At 39.0% G+C, this 22212-nt stretch overlaps 1 protein-coding gene across 8 annotated transcripts in view; it reads left to right on the plus strand.

The window, feature by feature from the left end:
- Filip1 (filamin A interacting protein 1) overlaps positions 1-22212 on the plus strand; it is a 357204-nt gene that overhangs the window by 217169 nt on the left and 117823 nt on the right. For all 8 annotated transcript variants that reach the window (XR_015449837.1, XR_015449838.1, XM_087207573.1 and 5 more), the window contains one exon: positions 1242-1523. Coding sequence is in view for 6 of the 8 variants with exons in the window: in XM_087207569.1 (XP_087063695.1) it covers positions 1242-1523 (282 nt within the window). In the remaining 2 variants the exon portion in view is untranslated. The remainder of the gene's footprint in view (positions 1-1241; positions 1524-22212) is intronic.

A 22212-nucleotide genomic window follows, 5' to 3' on the forward strand; every position in this document is an offset into this window, starting at 1 on the left:
TGGGACGTTAGGATCCTAGCTGCTGTTATCTTTTTTTCTTCATTGTACCTCAAAATATTGTTTAAATTTTTTATTTTGAAATTTATCTGTTTTGTCCCAATTTTTAGAGCTCTTTTTACTGTGACTGACATTTAAAAAAAAAATCTCAACATTGAAAAAATAGGCTATGGAAAAATAGAATTCCATTATCACTAAAAACTGCACCACCTTCTCCCTCTCCTTGCCCTTCCCTTTTCCTCTGTCCATTTCAAGCCTTCTTTGATCCTTTGGGAATATTTCTGCACATTATAATGCTCAGCTGATTCTTGGCAAAGTTCGATGTTTAAATTTGTAGATAAATGAACCTTTTATTTTAGAACAGTTTTAGAGTCACAGAATTTTGCCAAAGGTACATGCCTTACAGCCAGTCTCCTTTGTAGTTAACATTTTGCACCAGTATGATACATTTGTTACAATTAGTGTGCTAATATTGATACATTGTTATTGATGAAAATCCATGATTTATTTTGATTTCCTCAGTTTTTCCTTAATGTACTCTTTTTGTTTTCCAAGATTCCACTCAGGATGCCATATTTTATTTACTTTTCATGTCTCCTTAGACTTTACTTGGTTGTGACAGTTTTTCATATTTCCTTGCTTTTGGTAACTTTGATAGTTTTAAAGATTACCAGTTAAGAATTTTGTAGAAATGGAATCTGTCTGATGTTTTTCTCAAAATACCCTGGAGTATAATGTTTTTAGGGAAGAAAATCACAAAGGTAAACTGCCATTCTTACCACAATGTGTCAAAGACATACACCATCATGGTTGGTGTTGACCTTGATCATTTGGTTTAAAGCATTTGTTAGGTTTAGAATCATGTTTTCACTTTTTTTTTTATTAAGTTTACTAGTACACTTTAGATATACAGAGTGATCACATTCATCATAGGGAATTTGTACTTGTAATATGATATATCTTGATTCTTTTTCTTCCCGTTCCGCTACCTTCCTTTCAACCTTTCTTCCCCTCCTTACTTACAAAAGCTTTGTTTCCATTTTATGTTTCCTTGAAGATCAACCAAGCATTTTCCTGGAGATTTTAATAACATATTCATGAAAGCCATAAGAAAGCTGCTGCTGTTCTGTTTGTTTTTGTTTATTGGCATGGTTGGAAAGCCACTATGAGTTCCTAAGAATTTAAACAAAACTATTTTTGGTGGCAATAAATAATATCTTCTTTTTTTTCCCTCTGTGTTGTAGGTGGGAATGAGATCCCGAAACCAAGGTGGAGAAAGTTCATCGAATGGGCATATCTCCTGCCCCAAGACCTCCAACACCAGTAATGCCGATGAGAAAAGTCTCTCAGAAGAGGCAAAAAAGAAGAACAAATCAAATAGGAAGGAGGAGGATGTCATGGCTTCAGGAACAGTCAAACGACACCTGAAACCATCTGGTGAAAGTGAACAAAAGACTAAGAAACGTCTGGAGTTATCCAAAGAAGATCTCATCCAGCTACTCAGTATAATGGAAGGGGAGTTGCAGGTAGAGCCACACTTCATTATTTTTTTTTTCTGGTTCCTAATAAATAGAAAATGAGATTATGAATCTGTCCTCCTCACTGCACTGCAAACTTCATGAGGAAAGGAGATAAACCTTTCTTGTTCATTTTAAAATCCCTACATGAGGCCTGGCACAAGTTTGTACTTGTATTTGTTTAACGAAACATGTATTTGTTATGTGAAAGAGACTGAGCCCAACCTCAAGCTTGTCTAGAAGCAGGCCATTTCTTCATGATACGATTTTGGTAATAATTTAAGATAGGTTCCTGCCCTAGAAGGTAGTCAATTAGATTAACTAATTTAGATATTGACTGTGGTTGAAAAATATGGAAATGCTGTAATTATTAAAATAGACTGTTAAGATCAATAGTTTTGCTTTTTTTCTGGAAGGTAGAGTAAAAGAAAGATAGCAGGAAAAAGGGGCAGGAGAGGAAGGAGGCTTTGTTGAAGCCAGAATTATTGCTGAGTCTGTTCTGTTTTTTATAACTTCCGGCCTCAATTTTGTACAATATTATAGGAATTAAGATGTACAGCAGGAAGAGAACATGATACAGGGAAGAATTTAAGACTTTCTTAAAGCATTTTCAGGTCTTAGCTCATTTGATCTCATGAAAGTGTGGGCATCGTTATATGTATTTTATAACTGAAGAAATGGAGTCCTGGGGCTGAATGTGATTTGTCTTGCCCTCATCCTGGGCCTCCTGACTCGTGCTGTAGCGCTCAGTCTACTGCCTGCCCCCATCTCAGTTGTCACGAGTGGAGTCCCCCCTAGTTAAGTCTGTGTTTTCAGGGATCCAGTTCAGAGTCTTTTGAGTTTCTGAGTTCTATACAATTGTATTTCTGGCAGTAAGGGAACATTAACTTTTTTTTAAAGACAGTATGATTTTAGAGTGGAGTTGGAGCTTTTCCTTTTGTTTTTGTTGGGTGTTTAGCTTGCATGAGCCTCAGGGGACAGGTGCCAATTGTGAGACCTGAAGCCTTCTTGGCTTTCCCGGACAACCTCCCCGACATGAGGGAGGCCTCTCTGCTCCCTTCTCAGCCGTGTGCATCCAGATGGGGAAGCCCCTGGGGAAAGAGAAATAGGAAACAGACAAAATTCAAGTCTGAACAAACAAACAAGCATGATTAAGTGTAGCATTTATAGATTAAGGAAAATCATACTTGTATTTCAGAACAAAAAGGTGAAATTTTCCAGAGTGTCACTGTTTCTAAAAATAGCTTCACCACTCCCAGGAACCTGGTTAGTGTTTGATCTGTGAACATTCAACTGTGTCTACAGGGAGGATCACTCCAGCTCTTTAAGCTGCCCCTAGCTGACAGCTATCAACCTGAACACTAGTGAAGATTCAGCTGTTGATGTAGTAGAAGTCATCTCAAAGCAACATCTGCCCACTCCTTTGCAGCCCAGTCAACTCTTTTGAAGCCCATGGCTCCTACAGACTCTCCTTTCTGCAGAAGGCTGTTGCAGCATGATGGATAGTGTGACACATTTAAAATTCATGTGGCTTTTAGGTACCCAGTGGTGCTGGATAAACTCTTGCCATGCAAGATATGAGTTCACACATCAGGAAAATTGAAGAAGTTAGCTAGAAGGCCCCAAAGAAGTGCATTTTGCTTTTCATTAATGTTTATAAATACAGGATACCTTCCTTACACGACAGATGTTTTCTTGAGCAGCTCTCAATGAGTAAAAAGTATACAGTATCACTTGTAGGGGAGGCAGTGAAGAGAAAGAGAAATAAATGAAGGATCTAGTATTTAAGGAATCTCATGGTGAGCTCATTTGCAAAGCAAATACTCTGTCACACACATTTGTAAATGCAGATTTTGCAGTATTAAATCTGTTTCGGATGAGAGTGTGCCTATATTTAGAGCTGCAGATACATATTTTTGTAGTAGACACTTGTCCTCTGTGGTGGTGTCACTGTGGAGAAGCTGTCATAGGGAGGAGTGGGAGGCAGCTCACTTTGGCAGCTGGGAGTGGGCTGCTGGGTGGGGCAAAGGTGGCAGCCATCTGCTGAGTTTGCCCAGGGCAAAAATCTGTCTGAAAGGTCTGGTGCTGAGAGGAGAGGCAGGAGAAGACTTCAGCTGTGGCCACCTCCACTCTGGCTTGGCATATGTGGAGCACTGAATGAGTTGCCCCTCAGGCCTCCACTGGCTGCCTGTTGCCTTCCTCTTACAGAGTGGCTGTGTGTGACTCAGCCTTTCTTTGAAGACGGTGTTCTAGGGTTCTATAAAATATTGTGGTGGTCAGGCACTTCTGAGATGACTTCTCAGCTCCATTACCCTTATATTAAAGCAGGTCATGTGACTGGCCCCATGTGGTGTGGCAACACAGTTCCAATCACGCTCCATCCAAATTCCTGGTCCTCGTCCTCTAACATCTGTCCCGATATCTCTGCTACACTCTGGGGATGTTCAGGTATGATCGGACCTCAAGACTTTCCTATTGATTCTTGGCCTCCAGAATTTCCTCCATGTAGACTCACATTGTAAACTCACAAGCCAAAGCCTTTTTGAGGAAAAGACAAGACTTTTTAGATAAGACAAATTGAAGTCTTGGGCACTGGGGAGATGGAATGAGACCAGAGTCTGGAAGTTGGCTGGGATCCAGAGAGTGTGAGGAAGGGAGGAAAACAGGGTCCACATGGCCATGTGCGCTGGGTGCATGACTCTGGTGCTTCACATCACTACTCTCTGGGTGGTATTCCCTGAAGAGGTACAACAGGGCAGCCTTGGGGAACCACATCTAAGGTCAATAGGGGTGAGGTAGAGCACAGAAGAAGGGGTGTATAGTATTGGGGAGGTAGGACCAAGAGCAGGTTTCACTGTGACTTGGGAAAAACGCAGGGATGTGGAGACCCCTTCAGGCTTGCCTTGTTAAGTTTCTCCTCAGCCTTCTTTTTGATTTCTCTTGTTCTCTGCAAATTCAATCCACTGTTTTGGACATTGTAGACAGTTCTGTGGGTTTTCTTGGGATACCAGTGCCCGTCACCTCTAGAATATTTTAACTGATCTATGAGAATTTGTTGAATCAATATTATGAACAGACAAATGTAGTGGCACACACCTGTAATCTCAGCACTCTGGGAGGCTGAGGCAGGAGGACTGAAAATTCAAGCCAATTTAGCAACTCAGTGAGACCTTGTCTCAAAATTTAAAAATTTTGACTTTTTTTTTTTTTTTGGTACCGGGGATTGAACTTGGGTCCTTGCACTTGCACAGCAGGCGGCGAAACCACTGAGCTAAATCCCTGGCCCCTCAAAATTTAAAAATTTTAAAGATGACTGGGGATGTAGTTCAGTGTAAAGGTCCTGGGTTCGATCTCCAGTCCCTCCCCACCTCCAAAAAAAGAAAAATTAAAAACAGCATAACTTCTAGTGTTAACTTTGACTCTTTGCAGAATTTGTGAGTTCGCTGTTTTGATTGCCAACCCAAGTATTCCATGAACTCTTAAGTTACATCTTTAATGGATATGTATTAGAAATGGAGGGGCCGGGGATTTAGCTCAGCGGTTTCACCGCCTGCTGCGCAAGCGCAAGGACCCGAGTTCGATCCCCGCTACCAAAGAAAAAGAAATGGAGTTGACCCTACCCGGGGTTTTTGGAATGTTGACTCTTGTTTAGAACTGGTAATACCACGAACCTTGTCTTGGACAGAGACCTCTTCCAGACTTCTCATAACACACCTTGGCAGATGCAGGCCCCGGGTATCAGCAGAATGACTTGTTGCCATTGAAAGAGCTTGGATGGTTTCCATTATTACACTTCTGTTATTGACTGCTTCCCATAACAAGTACTTCTAATAAATTGAAATATTTTACACTTTGGGTGAAAAGCTGCCTGCATATTTCCCAGACTAAACTGAAAGTAATGAAATCATATACCCACACTGTCACTTGGCCACCCTGATTAATAGCACTCTTAATAAGGCAGTCCACATGGCTGTACTAAAAACAACAAATCTTCAAAGGAAATGGCACTTAGTATATCAAAAAGCTGTAACACAGAAGACCTAGTGAAAGTAGACTCTTGTAAAATGATTCAAGACAAGACAGAATTTAATTCTTTTTCTTGATGCAAAAAAATAGACCTTTTGTATAGTACATTCCCCTGATGTATCCATTTGAATATATTTTAGAAAAAACAATCTCAAGTTGGGTTTCATTGTTTCTCCTTTTGTCATTCTAGTTATTCTTTGTTGTTTAGCTGTCTTCTCCTGCACAGGAGGCAGCACGGGGAAAACTAGGGTGCAAATCATTGGGTAATGCACCATGCTTCCGTGGGCTTTGCCATTCTCCAGGCTAAGTCAGGAACAACGCCGTTAACACACTAAGTCTCTCCATCCTGGGGGACTGGTAGAGATGTTATATTTCAAAGGTAATTTGTAAAATAGATAGTGTGCCTGTGGGTTGTTAAAAGCCTCTTTATTCCATCCTCTTGGTGTTCCTAGCTATTTTCTTTCATCTTGTTCACTAGTTTTCTCCTTCCACGCTACTACCTGCTACAGGTAAGCCTTCTCCCTGCACTTTCACTGACAGTGTTCATTCATTCTTTGAATTTTAATTAACAATTAATTGATTAAAATAGACTGTTCTCACTGTATTTAAGAAATATGATTATTAGGCAAGGGGTTTGAGTAATGTAAAGAGGAACAAAAACACTTGTAGCTAAAATGTGATGAGTTCTTATTACTACATGACAAGTGTGTATGTTTAGGCACTAGGTACCACGGTAACTATTAAAAGGAACTTGTGACCTGTGGGATAGGTAATATATAGGAATGAATTTTCCTTAAGGTAGTTTCAATACAAAGTGTGGGAGTACAAAGAAAGGAAAAATTATAAAAATCTCAGAAGATGAGTGAAAGCCTCACTTAAAATTGAGGTGGCACATGTATATAATCCCAACATTTGCAAAGGTCAGGCAGGAGGATCTCAAATTCAAGGCCAACTGGGGCTACATAGTGAGTCTATGTCTTAGAAAACAAACAAAAATTGAACCTTGAAGAATAGTAATTTTGAGAACAGGGAGAGTGGTTGGGAAAGTATAGGCCATGCTCATCAGTAAATAGTTCAGCTTCCATGGAAAAGTATTTGGTGGCAGTAGAACTACACCCTCATTTGGAGACTTACAAAAAGAAATCCAATTTTTACAAAGTTAGAAGGTGGGCAGATCTCCAGGGAGGAGAGTAATGTAGAAGTCAATGACTTCAAGACTGTCAAAAGGAAGATAGCTGCTCAGATTGGCAGAAAGATCCAGTTGGATGGGATTGAACATTGTCTTTCTGGGGTTGTAAATCTGGAGTCACTGGGTGTATTTGCCAAGCAATTTCAGTAAGTTTACACCCATTTTCATTGGGTTCAAAAGGGAAGTTAAAGAAATGAACTAACAAGTTCTGTTGAAAATCTAGGAATTTAGAAAAAAATTTTTTTTGGTATGAGTCAGTTATACTTATTATTTTTACAAACATAGCCAGAGAAGTGTAATTTCCATTTCTTAGCTGAGCAGTAAATTATTTGTCTTGCATAGAGTGAGCCCTTAGGATTTATTTCTTGATCTTTCAATTGAAATTATCATATTGCTTTCCTCCACTTTAACTTTATTTAAAAGGACGAAACAGTGTGATGTGAGTGTGAGTGCTAAGGGAAATGTTGTAGAATCCAAAGGGTGATAACCTGATTAGTTTTTACTTTGGGCCTCTGACATATACTCCCCATATGTATAATGAGTGGGGCCATTTTCTACCTTCTGAGGTTGTCATGAGTACTAAACTTAGCTAATATTGATACAATCTGGAGAAGTTTGGATAAGAAAGGTGGAGAAAGATAGAAGAGTAGCTAGAAGAAAATGCAGATTCAAGGAGGGCTTTCGTGATGAGTAAAACCTTCAGAGAGGTTTTACTGTGTTTATTGGCAAAGAGGTTACAGGACTTGAAAGGAGCAGAGTCAAGGATAAAGGACAGAGAAAGAATTCTGACAACAGCATCTTGGAGGAAGCAGGAGGAAGGAAATCAAAGGTATGATATGGGGGCTGACCTCAGTTTCAACCTTATAAAGGAGGGAAACCCTTCATCTTCTGTGTGAGGGACTCCACAAAGGAGGCACACCTTCAGAAGTCCCTAAAGAAATATTGACTAGTACCTGGAAAAATAAGGGGATGCAACAAGCATAGACAAGCATAAATAACCAAGCATAAGGCATAAATAAGACAAGCATAAGACAGAAGTCCCTAAAGAAATATTGACTAGGACAAGGTAAAATAAGGGGATGAGACAAACATGGACAAGCATAAATAAGCAAGCATAAGACATAAATAAGACAAGCATAAATAAGGGGATTTTCTTAGAAAGCCCCAATTTCTGCTTTTAGGGATTTCCAAGGTAAAAGAAATATAAAGAAATATTAGAAAAAAATTACCACTAGAGTGCTGATAGTGTCTAAGTTTGTGTGTGTGAGTGCGTTAGGATCGGGGAAGAACATAGGACTGTCCAACTAGATAGAAATGGTCATTTAAGGGAACACTAAAGATGAGTTTTGACAGCTAAGGGGACCCAGTTAATAAAAAGCTTTTTCAAACCAGTCTTAGCAATTTAGATCTCAATCAAGTTTCTAAACAACAGAATTTCATGATCAGGAGCAAAACTTTAGCAAAAGTAGTCTGGCAGCAGTTATTCACTGACCTTCTAGTTCCCAATGCTCATATTTGTCAAATGATATATACTTGCTCTGCATTCCAAATCCTGCCATTATCCTAGGCAGTTTCAACAATTAATGGGAGATTAGCCAATATCCTAATTGCACTGTTCCTAATTAATTCCAATTAGCTTCGTGTTTACTCTCAAAACCACACGCAAGACCTTTGTAATGGTCACAGATATTTACAACGATATTCCCACTACACTACTATGTTTCTACTTTTTTGTCATTTTTAACAAGAGGATCCTCCGTTGAGGATGATGAGAATCATTTTAAATGGTATTACCTAATGCAACCAAGTACCATACGCTGATCCTATAGGAGTATCATTTATCACTTTTTTCTTCAGAAATGACTTTTCTTTTCCTAAATGAGTTCCATTTGTCAAACAATAAGGCCTCTCAGAGAATCCTTCTGCTTCTGAAGAATAGGCTTTTAGTTACCCTCCATGGCCTTTAAATTGACCACTCACCTGCACTTAATACTTGTCCTCAGAACATCAGACTGAGGTCACCGGAAGTGAGGCTGGCCAGTGAAAACTTACACTACTAAAATGCTCAGCATGCTGGGAAAGGTATGTCTTTGCTAAGTTTAGGTAGCAGGAAAGAGATGAGCTGCTTCCTGATTAAAACCAGGATCAGATCTGATTCTTTTTTGTTGTTGTTGTTAAATTCTTTTATTGGCACATTTTAGGTACACAACACAATTACATTTCTCACTGGGAACTTGTACCTTCACATGATGCATCTTGGTTCTTATGTTTTCCCCATTCCTACCCCTCCCTTAACCCCCTCCACCCTTCCCTATTTACAAAGACTTTATTTCCATTATTTCCATTTCTCATCATTTTTCCTTTCTCTTCTTTCCTTTCCCCTGCCCCTCCCACTGCCCCTACCACTTTGGACCTTTTCTTCCTATTTTGCATTATCGATTATTCATTCTAATCATTGGTACATTTTAGGTATACAATATAATGACATTCATCATTGGAAATTTGCACCTTTACATAATGTCTCTTGGATCTTATTTTTCACCCTTGCCCAGCCCTCCCTTCAACCTCTCCAGTCCTCCCTATTTACAAAGATTTTATTCCTATTTTTCCATTTTCTCATATTAATTCCATTCTCTTCTTTCCTTTCCCTTAGCCCTCCCATTTCCTTCCCCTTTGCCCCTTTTCTTCCTATTTCACATTATCTATTATACATTTAGTCCTTATTTACACTTTCAGTTTCTCACACCAGAGAAACTATTCGGTATTTATACATATGTGTCCTATTTATTTCACTTATGAGTATCACCTCAATGTGCATCCACTTACCTATAAATGTCTAATTTCTCATTTTTTATGGCTGAGTAGTACTCCATTTTATTAAAAAACCACATTTTCTTTATCCAGTCTCCAGTTGATGGACATTTGGGCTGTTTCCAAGTTTTAGCTCTCACAAACTGTGCTGCTATGAACATGGGTGCACATATATCACTGTGGTATGATTCTTTTAATTCTTTGGGGAAGATCCCCAGCAGTTAAATAGCAGGGTCAAATGGGACTTCCAGTCCTAGTTCTTTGAGGTATCTCCATAGTGATTTCCACAGTGGTTGCACCAGTCTACACTCCCACCAGCAGTGGAGCAGGGTTCCTCTTTCCCCACAGCCCCGCCAGCATTTGTTCTTGATTGATTTCATGATAGCAGCCATTCTTTCTGGAATGAAGTGGAATCTCAGTGTTGTTTTCATTTTCATCTCTCTAATGACTAGTGATGTTGAACACTTTTTCATGTATTTATTTGCTATTTCTACTTCTTTGTGTGAGAAATGTCTGTTCATTTCAGATGCCCATTTTTGGATTGGGTCTTTAAATTTGGGAGGTCTGATCTTTTAAAGTTCTTTATAGATTCAAGATAGTAGACCTTTGTCTGAGGAAAAGCAGGTGAAGATTTTTTCCCACATTGTTGGTTGTCTCTTCACACTGCTGGTGGTTTGGCTTGCTGTGCAGAAGCTTTTTAATAAGAAGAAATCCCACTTGTTGATTGTTTGTGCTAGTTCACCAGCCACTGAGGTTTTGTTCATAAAATCTTTTCCTTCACCAATGTCTTCAAGAGTTCTACCTAACCTCTATTCCAACTGGTTCAGAGTTTCTATTTTAATATTTAGATCTTTTTGATTTTAGTTTAGTACATGGGGAGAGATATAGGTCTAGTTTTAATCTTTGACAAGTTGTAACCCAATTTTTCCCGCACCATTTATTAAAACGGCTATCTTTCCTCCAGTGAGTGTGTTTGGCTCCTTTCTTGAAGATGAAATGGCTCAGTGTGTCTGGCATTGTTTCTGCATCTTCTAATCTGTTCCACTGGTCCTCAGGTCTGTTTCTTTGCCAGTACCATGCTGTTTTTATCACATTAGCTTTGTAGTATAGTTCCAGGTTGGGGATTATGATACTCTCTGCCATGTCTCTGTTACCTAGAATTGCTTTTGCTATTCTGGGTCTCTTCTTGTTCCAAATGAATTTTTGGATTGTTTTCTCAAGGTCCATGAAGTATGCCGCTGGGATCTCAATTGGAATTGCATTAAATCTATATAGCAGTTTTGGAAGTATGGCCATTTTCACTATATTAATCCTTCCCACCCAGGAGCAGGGGATTTCTGTCCCTTTTCTGATATCATCTTCAGTCACTGTTTTCAGAGTGCTATAGTTTTCAGAGAAGAGGTCTTTGATTTCTTTTGTTAGGTTGATTCCTAGGTATTTCAGTTCTTTGGATGCTATTGTGAAAGGAATTATTTGCCCTATTTCTCTCTCAGTGAGTCTGTCATTGGTGTAGAGGAAAGCTACTGGTTTTTGTGTGTTGACCTTGTAACCAGCTACTTGACTGAATTTGGTTATTAAGTCTAGAAGCCTTTTTGTGGAGTTCTTGGGGTCTTCTATATAGAGTATCATGTCATCTGCAAATAATGACAATTTGACTTCTTCATTTCCTATTTTCATTCCTTTTATTTCTTTCTCTTGTCTAATTGTCATGGCTAATGTTTCCAAAACTATATTGAACAAGAGTGGTGATAGTGGACATCTTTGTCTTGTTCCTGATTTTAGTGTGAAGGGTTTCAGTTTGTGACCATTTAGTATGATATTGGCTGTTGGTTTTTCATAGATGGCTTCTATCAGTTTGAGGTAGAGACCATCTATTCCAATTTTTTGTACTTTTTTTTTTTATCATAAATGCATGTTGGCTTTTGTCAAATGCTTTTTCTGCGTCTATGGAGATAATCATATGGTTTTTGTCCTTGGCTCTATTGATATAGTGTATTACATTGACTGATTTGCGTATGTTGAACCATCCCTGCATCCCTGGGATGAATCCCACTTGATCAGGGTGTATGATCTTCTTGATGACCTTTTGCATTCTATTTGCCAGTATCTTATTAAGGATTTTTGCAACTGTGTTCATTAGTGAGATTGGCCTATAGTTCTCCTTTTCAACTGGGTCTTTCTCTGCTTTGGGGATCAAGGTGATGCTTGCTTCCAGGAAAGAATTTGGAGTATTGCTTGCCTTTCAATTTCATTGAAGAGTTTCAACAGTAGTGGCAGTAGTACCTCTCTAAATGTCTTGTAGAATTCAGCAGTGAAGCCATCAGGGCCTGGACTTTTCTTAGTTGATAAGTTTTTAATTATGTTTTCAATTTCATTGGTTGATATTGAGTTGTTTAGAATTTTTAGGTCTTCTTAGTTCAACTTTGGTAATTCATAAGTATCTAGGAATCTGTCCATTTCTCTGTTTTTTCCATCTTATTGGTGTATAGGTTCTCGAAGTAGGTATTGATGATCCTCTGGATTTCTGCTGGGTCTATTATAATTTCACCCTTTGCATTCCTAATTGCATGGATTTGGGCCTTTTCTTTCCTTTTTCTCATCAGGTTGGCTAAGGGTTTGTCAATTTTGTTTATTCTTTTGAAGAACCAACTGTTGGCTTCATTGATTTTTTTGTATTGTTCTCTTAGTCTCCATTGCATTGATTTTTGCTCTGGTCTTTATCATTTCCTCCCTTGTATGAGCTTTGGGTTTGTCCTGCTCTTCTTTTTCTAGAAGCTTGAGGTTCAGCCTCAGGTTGTTTAATTGGGCTCGCTCTGTTTTCCTAATATGCATATTCACTGCTATGAATTTCACTCCTAAGACTGCTTTCATTGTGTCCCATAGATTCTGATATGTTGTATTGTCATTGTCATTTAACTGAAGGAACTGTCTGATTTCTTCTTTAATTTCCTCTGTGACCCATTGGTTATTCAGAAGTGTGTTGTTCAATTTCCACGTGTTTATGAAATTTTTCGAGTTTCTTTTGCTATGGATCTCCAATTTCATCCCACTATGGTCTGATAATATACAGGGGGTAACTTCAATTCCTTTGCACTTACTTAAACATCTTCTATGTGTGAGTATGTGGTCTATTTTGGAGAATGACCCATGTGCAGCTGAGAAGAATGTGTATTCTGATTTTGTGGGGTGGAAGACTCTGTAAACATCTGTTAAGTTCATTTGTTCAAGAGTTCGATTGAGTTCTAGTATTTCATTACTTATTTTTTTTGTCTAGTTGATCTATCTATTTGTGACAATGGGGTATTGAGGTCCACCACTACAATTGTATTAGTGCATATATGACTTTTCATGTCTGTTAGTATTTGTTTTATGTAGTTGGGTGCACTAGTGTTTGGTGCATAGATACTTATGATTATCATCTCTTCCTCTTGGATTCTTCCCTTTACAAGGATGTAGTGTCCTTCTTCATCTCTCTTAATCAGTGTTGGTTTGAAATCTACTTGATCTGCAAAGAGGACAGCTACTCCTGCTTTTTTTCAGGTTCTTGTCGCATGGAGTATTGTTTTCCACCCTTTAACTTTCAGTGAATGAGTTTCCTTTTGAATGAAGTGTGTTTCTTGTATGCAGCATATTGTTGGATTTTGCTTATTGACCCATTCTGCCAGTCCGTTTCTTTTGATTGGTGAATTGAGACCATTAACGTTGATGGTTATAACTGAAACATACTGACTTGTCATTGCCATGACTTTTTCTTTTTGTTGGATTCTCCCCCTTTACATTTAATTTCTTGTCATGCCAGATGGGTTCATTCTGCTTTGCTTCCCGGGGTTGTGATCCTCAATGTCTGTTTCTAGGGTATCGTGTAAAATTTTTTGGAGTGCTGGTTTGGTATTCACGAAGTTCCTAAGGTGCTCTTTGTCATGAAAGTATCTTCTTTCTCCATCCATTTTGAAAGATAGTTTTGCAGGGTACATCAATCTGGGTTGGAGGCTGTTTTCTTTTAGGGCTTGGAATATGTCACTCCAAGCTCTTCTTGCCTTGATGGTTTGTGTTGAGAAGTCTGCTGTGATTCTGATGGGCTTTCCTTTGTATGTGATTTGTTTCTTTTCTCTGACTGCTTGTAGAATTTTGTTCTTCTGTTGGGTTTCTGGAATCTTAACTATTATATGCCTATGTGTAGATTTTTTTTTGATCAATTTATTTGGAGTCCCATATGCTTCACTTATGTGTATGTCAAGTTCTTTTCCCCTCCTTGGGAAGTTTTCTGCCATCACTTCTCTGAACAGTTTTTTATGTCATCTGCACTCTCTCCTATTTCTTCATTGAGTCCAATAAGTCTTATGTTATTTTTCTTTGCATCATCTAGCAGCTGCTGGATTGATTTCTCATGGTTACTATTTTAAAGAAAATTTTCTTTTCCTGGTCAATAATTGCAATCTTATCTTCTATATCTGAAATTGTGTCCTCACATTGGATCATTCTGCTGTGTAAGCTTTCAGTGGAGTTTTTAATCTCCTCGCAATCTGTTTGTATCTGTTTTATGGATTCCATTTGTTTCCTATGTTGGGATTCCATCATGTTACTCAGATCCTCTAGTTTTTTATCTGTGTCCTCTCTAGATTTATTAATCATGTCTTGCAGTAGGAGCACAATTTCTCCTGTTATCTGAGAAATTATTTCTGATTTCATTTTTTCCAGATCCCCTTTTGTTGCCAGTTCAGTGGGTCTAGGTGTTTGAGTATCAGAGTGTTTCATCTCATTTCCCTTTGGGGCTGCTGTAGGTGATGTGGAAGTCTGGTTTTGAGACTTATTTATGTGTTTTCTCATTTCGACTGGGGAGGCGGGGGGTGCCGTTGGCACCTGCGTGGCTCACCTCCTCTGAGCTGGGAGAGGTGGGACAGGGGCTGGGAGTGGCAGTAGGGATGGTGGCCCAGAAGCCCCTTCCTCTGGACCAGGAGCAGCGGGATGGTGGCTCAGAAGCCCCTACCTCTGGGCCAGGAGTGGCGGGACAGATAGCAGCCCAGAAGCCCCTTCCTCTGGGCTGGGAGAGGCAGGATGGAAGGTGGCCCCAAAGCCCTTTCCTCTTGGCTGGGAGTGGCAGGAGGGATGCTGGCTGGGATACCCCTTCCTCTGGACCAGGAGCAGTGGGATGGCAGCTCAGAAGCCCCTCCCTCTAGACCAGGAGCAGCGGGACGGATGGTGGCCTGGAAGCCCCTTCCTCTGGGCCAGGAGCAGTGGGACAGTGGCTCAGAAGCCCCTACCTCTGGGCCAGGAGTGGTGAGATGGATGGCAGCTGGGAAGCCCCTTCCTCTGGGCTGGGAGAGGCAGGATGGATGGCCCAGATTTGATTTTTTGCTGAACTCAATGCTTTAGAGTTTCATGTGTCCAGTAGTATTGTCTGTATTTTGACAAAGATTTATTGTCTGATTTTCATTGTTTCAGGCAGAACATTGTTAATGTTCTTGATAGAATCAAAAACTTAGCTTCTCTGTAGTAAGATTAACATATTTATTGACAGTGTAGGGATTAGTCTTGGTTTTATTGAAAAATAAAGAATATTTTTATTATTTTATGGGACTTCTGGATGTGGGAAAATATATAGGAGTAATACACAAAAGATAGAGAGTTCTTCCTTGATGACTATGCCTTGCATTTTTCTCAGTGAAAATGACCTCAATTACTTCAGTGAACAAAACTATATCTAAATATTCCAACTTATCTATGTATCTATTTTCCAGTTATTTGTGAATGTGCTTTTGCTACATGCAGCCATTTTCAAATAAAAGTAGAGTTTGTACAGATAAGTGTTATAAGCAATGCATACTGAATGGGGTAAGATTTGGAGCATGATAAGCTTGTGGTTCCAGGATGACTTCTAGCACATATGTCAGGCAGAATCTACACTGGTAGATATGAAGCTTGGGAAGAGGTCAGATCTGGACCCATGCTGTTCAATGGAACTTTTTATGAAAAAACCAACCAAACAAGAAATGGTCTATATTTGCTCTGACATTTGTGGTGGTCACTAACCACATGTGGCTTGTGAACAATTGAAATGTAGCTAATTAGGCTGAATTTTGAATTTTACTGAATGCTAATTAATTGAAATCCAAATAGCCATAGGTGGTTGATGGCTATTGTATTGAACAGTGAGAGTATGCAGGAAAGGCCACAGCACACTTCTGAAGAGGAAGTTGAGGAATCTGTCCTTGATAGGTCCTTAGAGAACATCAGTGGCTAAGGGCAGGGGGGGAAAAAGAACTGGCCAAGGAGGAAAGAAGACATGGCAGGAAGAAGTTGCGGTTAGAGGCGAAGGAAGGGGAGCAATGCCATGATGTGTTCTTCCACAAAGGAGACACTTATGGTCCTCACTGCTGCAGGGCTGGAAGATGGAAACAGAGCTGGCTACTCTCTGAGATGGCACCTAGCTGTGACTTCAAGGGAGTGGAGACGTTGACACCAAGCCACTGGTGTCCAGAGTGCTCTGAAAATTTCACTTTGCAGAAGTTTGTGAGTGGGAGAAGATGGCAGCTTTGGATCTGAGAAGCTCGTAGGAGTGGGGAAGCCTTTTTGTTTATTTTTTAAAGTGTACACCGAAATGTGAGATACACATTCTCCTCTCATAATCACCAGCCCTAGCTTTGCTTGTTGTCCCCCACACGTGCTATGCTTTTCTGCTTTACTTAAGAGATTCAGGTCTTTTTAACCCCTTTTCTTCTCCCAAATCTCCATTCATTGCCTTCCCTGTACTCCTGTCCTCCTTTACTAAGACTGACATACATACTTCTTTCTGGCAAGGTTAGTTCTGTTGATTGGATCCTACTTCCTTCTTAAACTAATTTCAGGTCTCTTTACTCCTCTCTGTCCCTGAATTTCCTCTCTCCTGTCCCTCTAAGCTCTCTCATGGTCTTTATCACCATCACGTTGGGGGCTGAGGGCTGGAAAGTTTCCATATGAAGGGAGCCAGGTTAATCAAAGCTCTTTTAGCTGAGTTACCATCAGCAAGGTCTCTGTCCCTCAGGGAACCTGGACATGGAATATTTAGGTCCCTTTATTCTAGCCATCTTCTGACTACATGCTTACTTCTCTATTCTCCCTTCATCCTATTCAGGTCTCTGTATGCTCACTTGGGTCTTTCTTCCCTCCCTTTTCCCTTTCCTTCCTTCCTCCGTCTTTCCCTTCTAACCCAAAACTTTACACATGCTGGTGCTCCACCCAGTACTATACCACCAAGCTCATCCCAGGCCACTCTCCATCTTTTCCTATATTGTTTGACTATTTTTAACAAAACCTCTGCTTGTGCCTCTCTTTATTTTAAAGAATTATTGTAAATTGTAAACTCCTTGTAGGATAGATCTATCTGTAATGGCCTTGACAAATGTTTTTTGAAAATTACTTTGCAGTGCTGATTAATTAAAATAAAGGGGTTGTTAAATAAATGAATTACTATTTTATTTTTTTTTCTAAAAGTATGGCATATTAAATATGCAGGTTTCTTTTTGGGAGAGCCTTTAGCACAGTGACCAAAGTGTTCCTAAGACACATGGGGTCATGATGGGTGCTCTGGCTTGGTTTTCTACCTGCCCCAGCCCCTGGCCCCATCATGCATTTTCTTTTTTAGCCCAGTGACTAGTGGCAGAACTGTCTCAGCCCCAGTCAGAGGAGAGGAGTCTCCCTCCCTTGATTCCTGAGTGGGAAAAAGAAGGGGTCTGGGATTTCCTTAAATATCCTCCCACTCCTCCTCCCTAAAAAGTAACTGAGGGGTACATAGGTAGTTTATTATACTATATTCTGTTTACTTTGGTGTCTGTTTAAAGCTTTTCCACAGTACAAATCTCAAAAACAAATAAATAATATATGAAATAGCAAAAGAAAACTAATGCCTTTATGTCCATCTTGCCCTTCCTTTGCTGCCTAATATGTCAGGATTTTCATTATTTTGTTTATTCATCACCGTTACCCTAAAGGGCCATATGAAGAGTAAACAGAGGCATGGGGCTTTGAGTAGACTCCCATATGAGCTTATGGGTAAGGTGTGCTGTGCCTTCTGATCCTGAAGACCTGCTCTCTCCTTTTTGGAGGCCTCCTCAAAGCCTGTAGTATCATACTCTTTCAACATTTTGCTTTTTAATATTTGCACTAAAGCCAAGTGTGGTGGTTGGGAGACTGATGCAGGAGGATTGCTGCGAGTTTCAGGCTACATAGTGAGTTTAGGGTCAGCCTAAACTGTATAGTGAGATCCTGTATCAAAAAAAAATTGCACTAAATACTGTGAACTAATGATTTTAAATCACCAAATATGTATTAAAGGCAATTATATGCCAGAAAAATACTGTACCACTGTTGTTTTAGCAGTCCAAGTTGAAATGCAAACTGATTGGAAAGATCCTACTCCACAGAGGAGGAGAAGAAGCACAAGTTATTTGCCAATGGGATTTCCCCCCATATAGAACAACAGATATTGAAATTTACAAAATTTTGGGTAACTTTGTCCTAAATTGTAGCTTGAATTCACGGTTAGTTTCCCTTCATAGGTTGCCTCAGCTTTCCAACTATGTCCTGTTTTTTTTAATGCTTCTTAGTAGGATTTTAACAATCTGAACAATAGAAATCATTTGTACTGAATCTGATAGTAGCTTATGCCAATGTCATTGCCAGATTGATGATTGAAAACATTGAACTATAAAGTAAAATCTTCACTGTAATTTAGGTAGATTTTTTCCCATTGGTTTACACTATCACTTTGTAGTAAAACATTTTTATGCCTATAAAATGTTTTAAAGAATAAAATATAAGATAGTATGTGCTTAGCATGAGCTGGATTTGATCCCCAGGACCACCAAAAATAAAAAATAAATAAAATGCAGGCCAGCATGTCTAGATCATGGTGAATTTAAATTGATGGTGACCAAATTAGTACTGGCGTCACTTACAGTGTGTAGTATCTGGACATTGTAGACAGAAGTCTGGGCCTGTCTTTTACTTCTTTTTGATTCTTCTCTCTTCTGAGCAGTTTCAGTGACATCCTTGAAAACCACTGGGTAGGGACAGAAGATAAAGGATGGTTCTTTCTTAGGAATTTCTTCCTCTATTGGTCCTCCAGAGGTAAGTGGTGATGGAAAGTGTGTTCCAAACCTCATGTGAGCTGGGGCACTTTGGGTATCCACAGAGTGGTTACAAGTGTAGATAGTATTTCTCTTTGTAAAGCTAACTGGTTCAGTGGCATTTAAAGTTTGATTTTAGGGCTAGGGGTTTAGCTCAGTGGTTCCGCTGCCTGCCTCGGAAGTGCAAGGTCCAGAGTTCGATCCCCAGTACCAAAAAACAAAACAACAACAACAACAAAATAAAGTTTGATTTTATAAGAACCACAGAAACTGCCCATAGGTCAGCCTCAAAACAATGAAAAGTTTTAGGGGACTCACCGTATGGCTGTTGACAGAGCAATATTTGCATCTAAACTGACCCTATTTAAAAGAGAAAGCAGGGCACTGATGAAAATGGTTGAAATCATTTACTGTACTATTAGTACAAAACCCAAAGGAAAGATGTAAACTCTCATTAAAGAAGAGTTCTGTCAGTTGAACCTTTTCAGCTAACATGAAATTCTGTGAACCCATCTGTGCATGTTGGTATTGGCAGGAAAAGGGTTTCTAGCCTTTCCAAACAGCAGCCATGAATGAGTAGGAACACTTACACCGATGTTAAACATTTCCTCATCAAAGGCATGGAAGGAAACATAAAATAATGTGCATGAATTTTAGCAGACTCCCTGCTCTCCCCCTACCTTTTACCAACAGTAATAAAGTGCACTGTGGTTCTATGGGGATTAGTTTACTAGTTAACTAAGTAAATTAGATTACTTTATGAAGAAAATTAGTGATAAACCAGGTGTATGCTCCTAAATAGATTTAGGAAATAATCTCACAGTCTCAAGCCCTTACTTAGCTCAATGAAAGTGAATGACCATTGAAAAGAAGTATTTACTGTTTTTGAACCTTGAATGAGTCTTCCCTGAGATGCCATGCTATAGTTCTTGCCAGCCCATAATATGAAAAATTGTATGAAGGTTTTGTGTGTGTGTGTATTGTGTGTATGTATAAATATGCTTAGATACATATATACACACACAGATATTATCAACGCACTGCTTTCATTAGAGAACAAACTTTTTCACCTAAAAGCAATGTGTAAGACAGTGTTTTGAAATAATTAAAATATTCATTTTTCTATAAAAGGATGTGTATTCTTCCCTTTCAGTTTATAAAAGTCACACATTTGGGTGCAGATAAGATCCAGGTTGGATATGAAGTATGAGTCTTGAGTATTTGGTATCTTTGTAATATCTGACATAACTTGGATGGTTGTGCTGTTAACATATCAGCTTGAAATGCCAGGGATGGTGACTAAAAAGTACATGACTAAAGAGCTTTATGTAAAGAAATTTATACATTCTGACTGGGAAACACTTCTAGCACCACCAAAGAACTTCACATGGCAGTCTCTGAACATGGCACTTTCTCTCTCTAGCTATATTTGCTTAAGTGGAAGGATGTAGGCTTCACTTTTATTACCTATGAGATAAAGAGTAATGATTATAAGATCTCATTCCATTTTGAGTATCATCTTGTATCAGTTTTTTCCAGTAGCAGAAACAAAATGCTTGGTATCCACAACTTAAAGAGGAAAGATTTATTTTGGCTCAGTTTTCAGATAATTCAGTCCATGGTCATCTTGCTCTAAGGCATAAACATCATGGCAGAGGAGCATGGTGGAGGAAAGCTGCTCACCCCATGGCTGCAGGAAGCAGAGATAGAAGGGAGGATCCAGGGACAACAGTGCACCCTTCTAGATCATGTCCAGTATAAACCACCTCCAACCAGGTCCTACCTCCTAACAGAACATTCAGGTACTGAACTCAACAATGGATGAACCCACTGATGGGTATAGAGCCCCCATGATCCAATCATCTTCCAAACACATGAGACTTTTAGGGCACATTTTAAATCTAAACTATAACATTCTACCCCTGGCTCCCAAAAGACTCCTATCCATCTCACTATGAAAAATGCATTTTACCCATTTCTAAGAGTCACCAGACTCCACAGTTCCAATTTTGCTTAAAAGTCCAAGTCCAAAGTCTCCTCTGAGACCCAAGGCAAACTCTTACCTATGAGGCCCTATAAAAATCAAAGAGAAAAATATTTCCATCATACAATGGCATAGAAGAGACATTCCTATTTCAAAAAGGAGAACTAGGGAAATACAAAGGAATTGGACCAAAGTAAGACTCAAACCCAGCATGCCAAACATTAAATCTTGTAGTTCTATATCCAGCACCAGAGGCAGGTGCTCAGCTCCTATGTCATTGATGGTTGCAGGCCTTATAGCCTCTCTCTTGGGTGGTCCTCTGTTGGGGCCTGGGAACTTTGCCAGGATGCACCAGAGAACCATGGTGTAATGAATTATGGGGAACTAAATTTTTAAGTTCTCAAGAAGAAGCTTAGAGGCTCTCTTTTCAAGGAAATGTTTACATTTTTTTTCACCTCTGAGCCTGTGACAGGTGGAGATTTTGCTGATTATTTAAAATACAAATTGTCCTTTACCTTTATTGCTTGTATAGACAAGGAAATTCATTATAAAACTCAGTGGGGAAAAAAACAGTGGAAGAAAAAGGTACTGCTTTATCATTTTAAGCATAGTTTTGGTAACTTCTTAGATCAGCTTCCCTATCTGAAACAGAGCAACAATGAGAATACAACCATGACAGCATTGCAATAATCAGAGCAATTATATTTTCATTTTTTATTTTCTCTTCATAAAACAATAATGCTATAAAATGAGACCGATGACATCCTTATTTAAAGTACATCCCTTTACTGGTATCAAAATGTGACTTATTTTAGTACCACTGAAAAAAAAGATCTGTGTAGTTTATTATTTCAATGACATTATTAAGTTATTTTGAAGGTTGGTAGACAAATTATCATTAACAATATAAATATTCTCTTTGTTAAGTGTTGAAATTCTCTTAAAAGTGTTGAAAGGCAGCAGGCATTCCAGAATGGTCTTACAAGGAAATCAATTATTTCAATATCAAGGACAAGTAGGGTATTTATTTTTGCTCCTTTATCTTCTTTACTAATTTCTCCTGATTTGCCTGGTTTAATCCTCATTTAATAGCAAAAATAGAAATCTAAGATCAAGCCTTTTAGTTGAAGTACTCCCATTTTCCATTATTTCTCTTTAGTCTTTTTTTAAAAAAAAAAATATACCCAAACAATCCAATAATAATTGTAAGAAGGAATGATCATTTAAGCTAGATCATGATCTTGTGCCTTTTAATTTCATTTAAGAGATACTAATATGAGAGTTATAAAAGCTTTACAGTTTTAACACACATACAAAATTAAAAATATTTATGCCTTGCAAAAAAAAAAAAAAAGAAAGAGCTCCAAACTGTGTGTACACACCTATAATCCCAGAAGTCTAGGAGGTTGAGGAAGGGGAATCATAATTTGGGCCTAGTCTAGGAAACTTAGCCAGACCCTGTCTCAAAAAAAAGAAAAAAACGCTTGAGATGTAGCTCAATGTGAAGGCCATGGGTTCAATCTCCCAGTACCACCAAAATTTTAAAAAGGAGAGAGAGAGAGAGCTCTCCATTTGTTCAATAAA

The sequence above is a fragment of the Heterocephalus glaber genome, unplaced genomic scaffold (assembly GCF_053883595.1).
Source record: "Heterocephalus glaber isolate CG9 unplaced genomic scaffold, H.glaber_assembly_v1.0 deba00000818, whole genome shotgun sequence".
NCBI classification, from domain to species: domain Eukaryota; kingdom Metazoa; phylum Chordata; class Mammalia; order Rodentia; family Bathyergidae; genus Heterocephalus; species Heterocephalus glaber.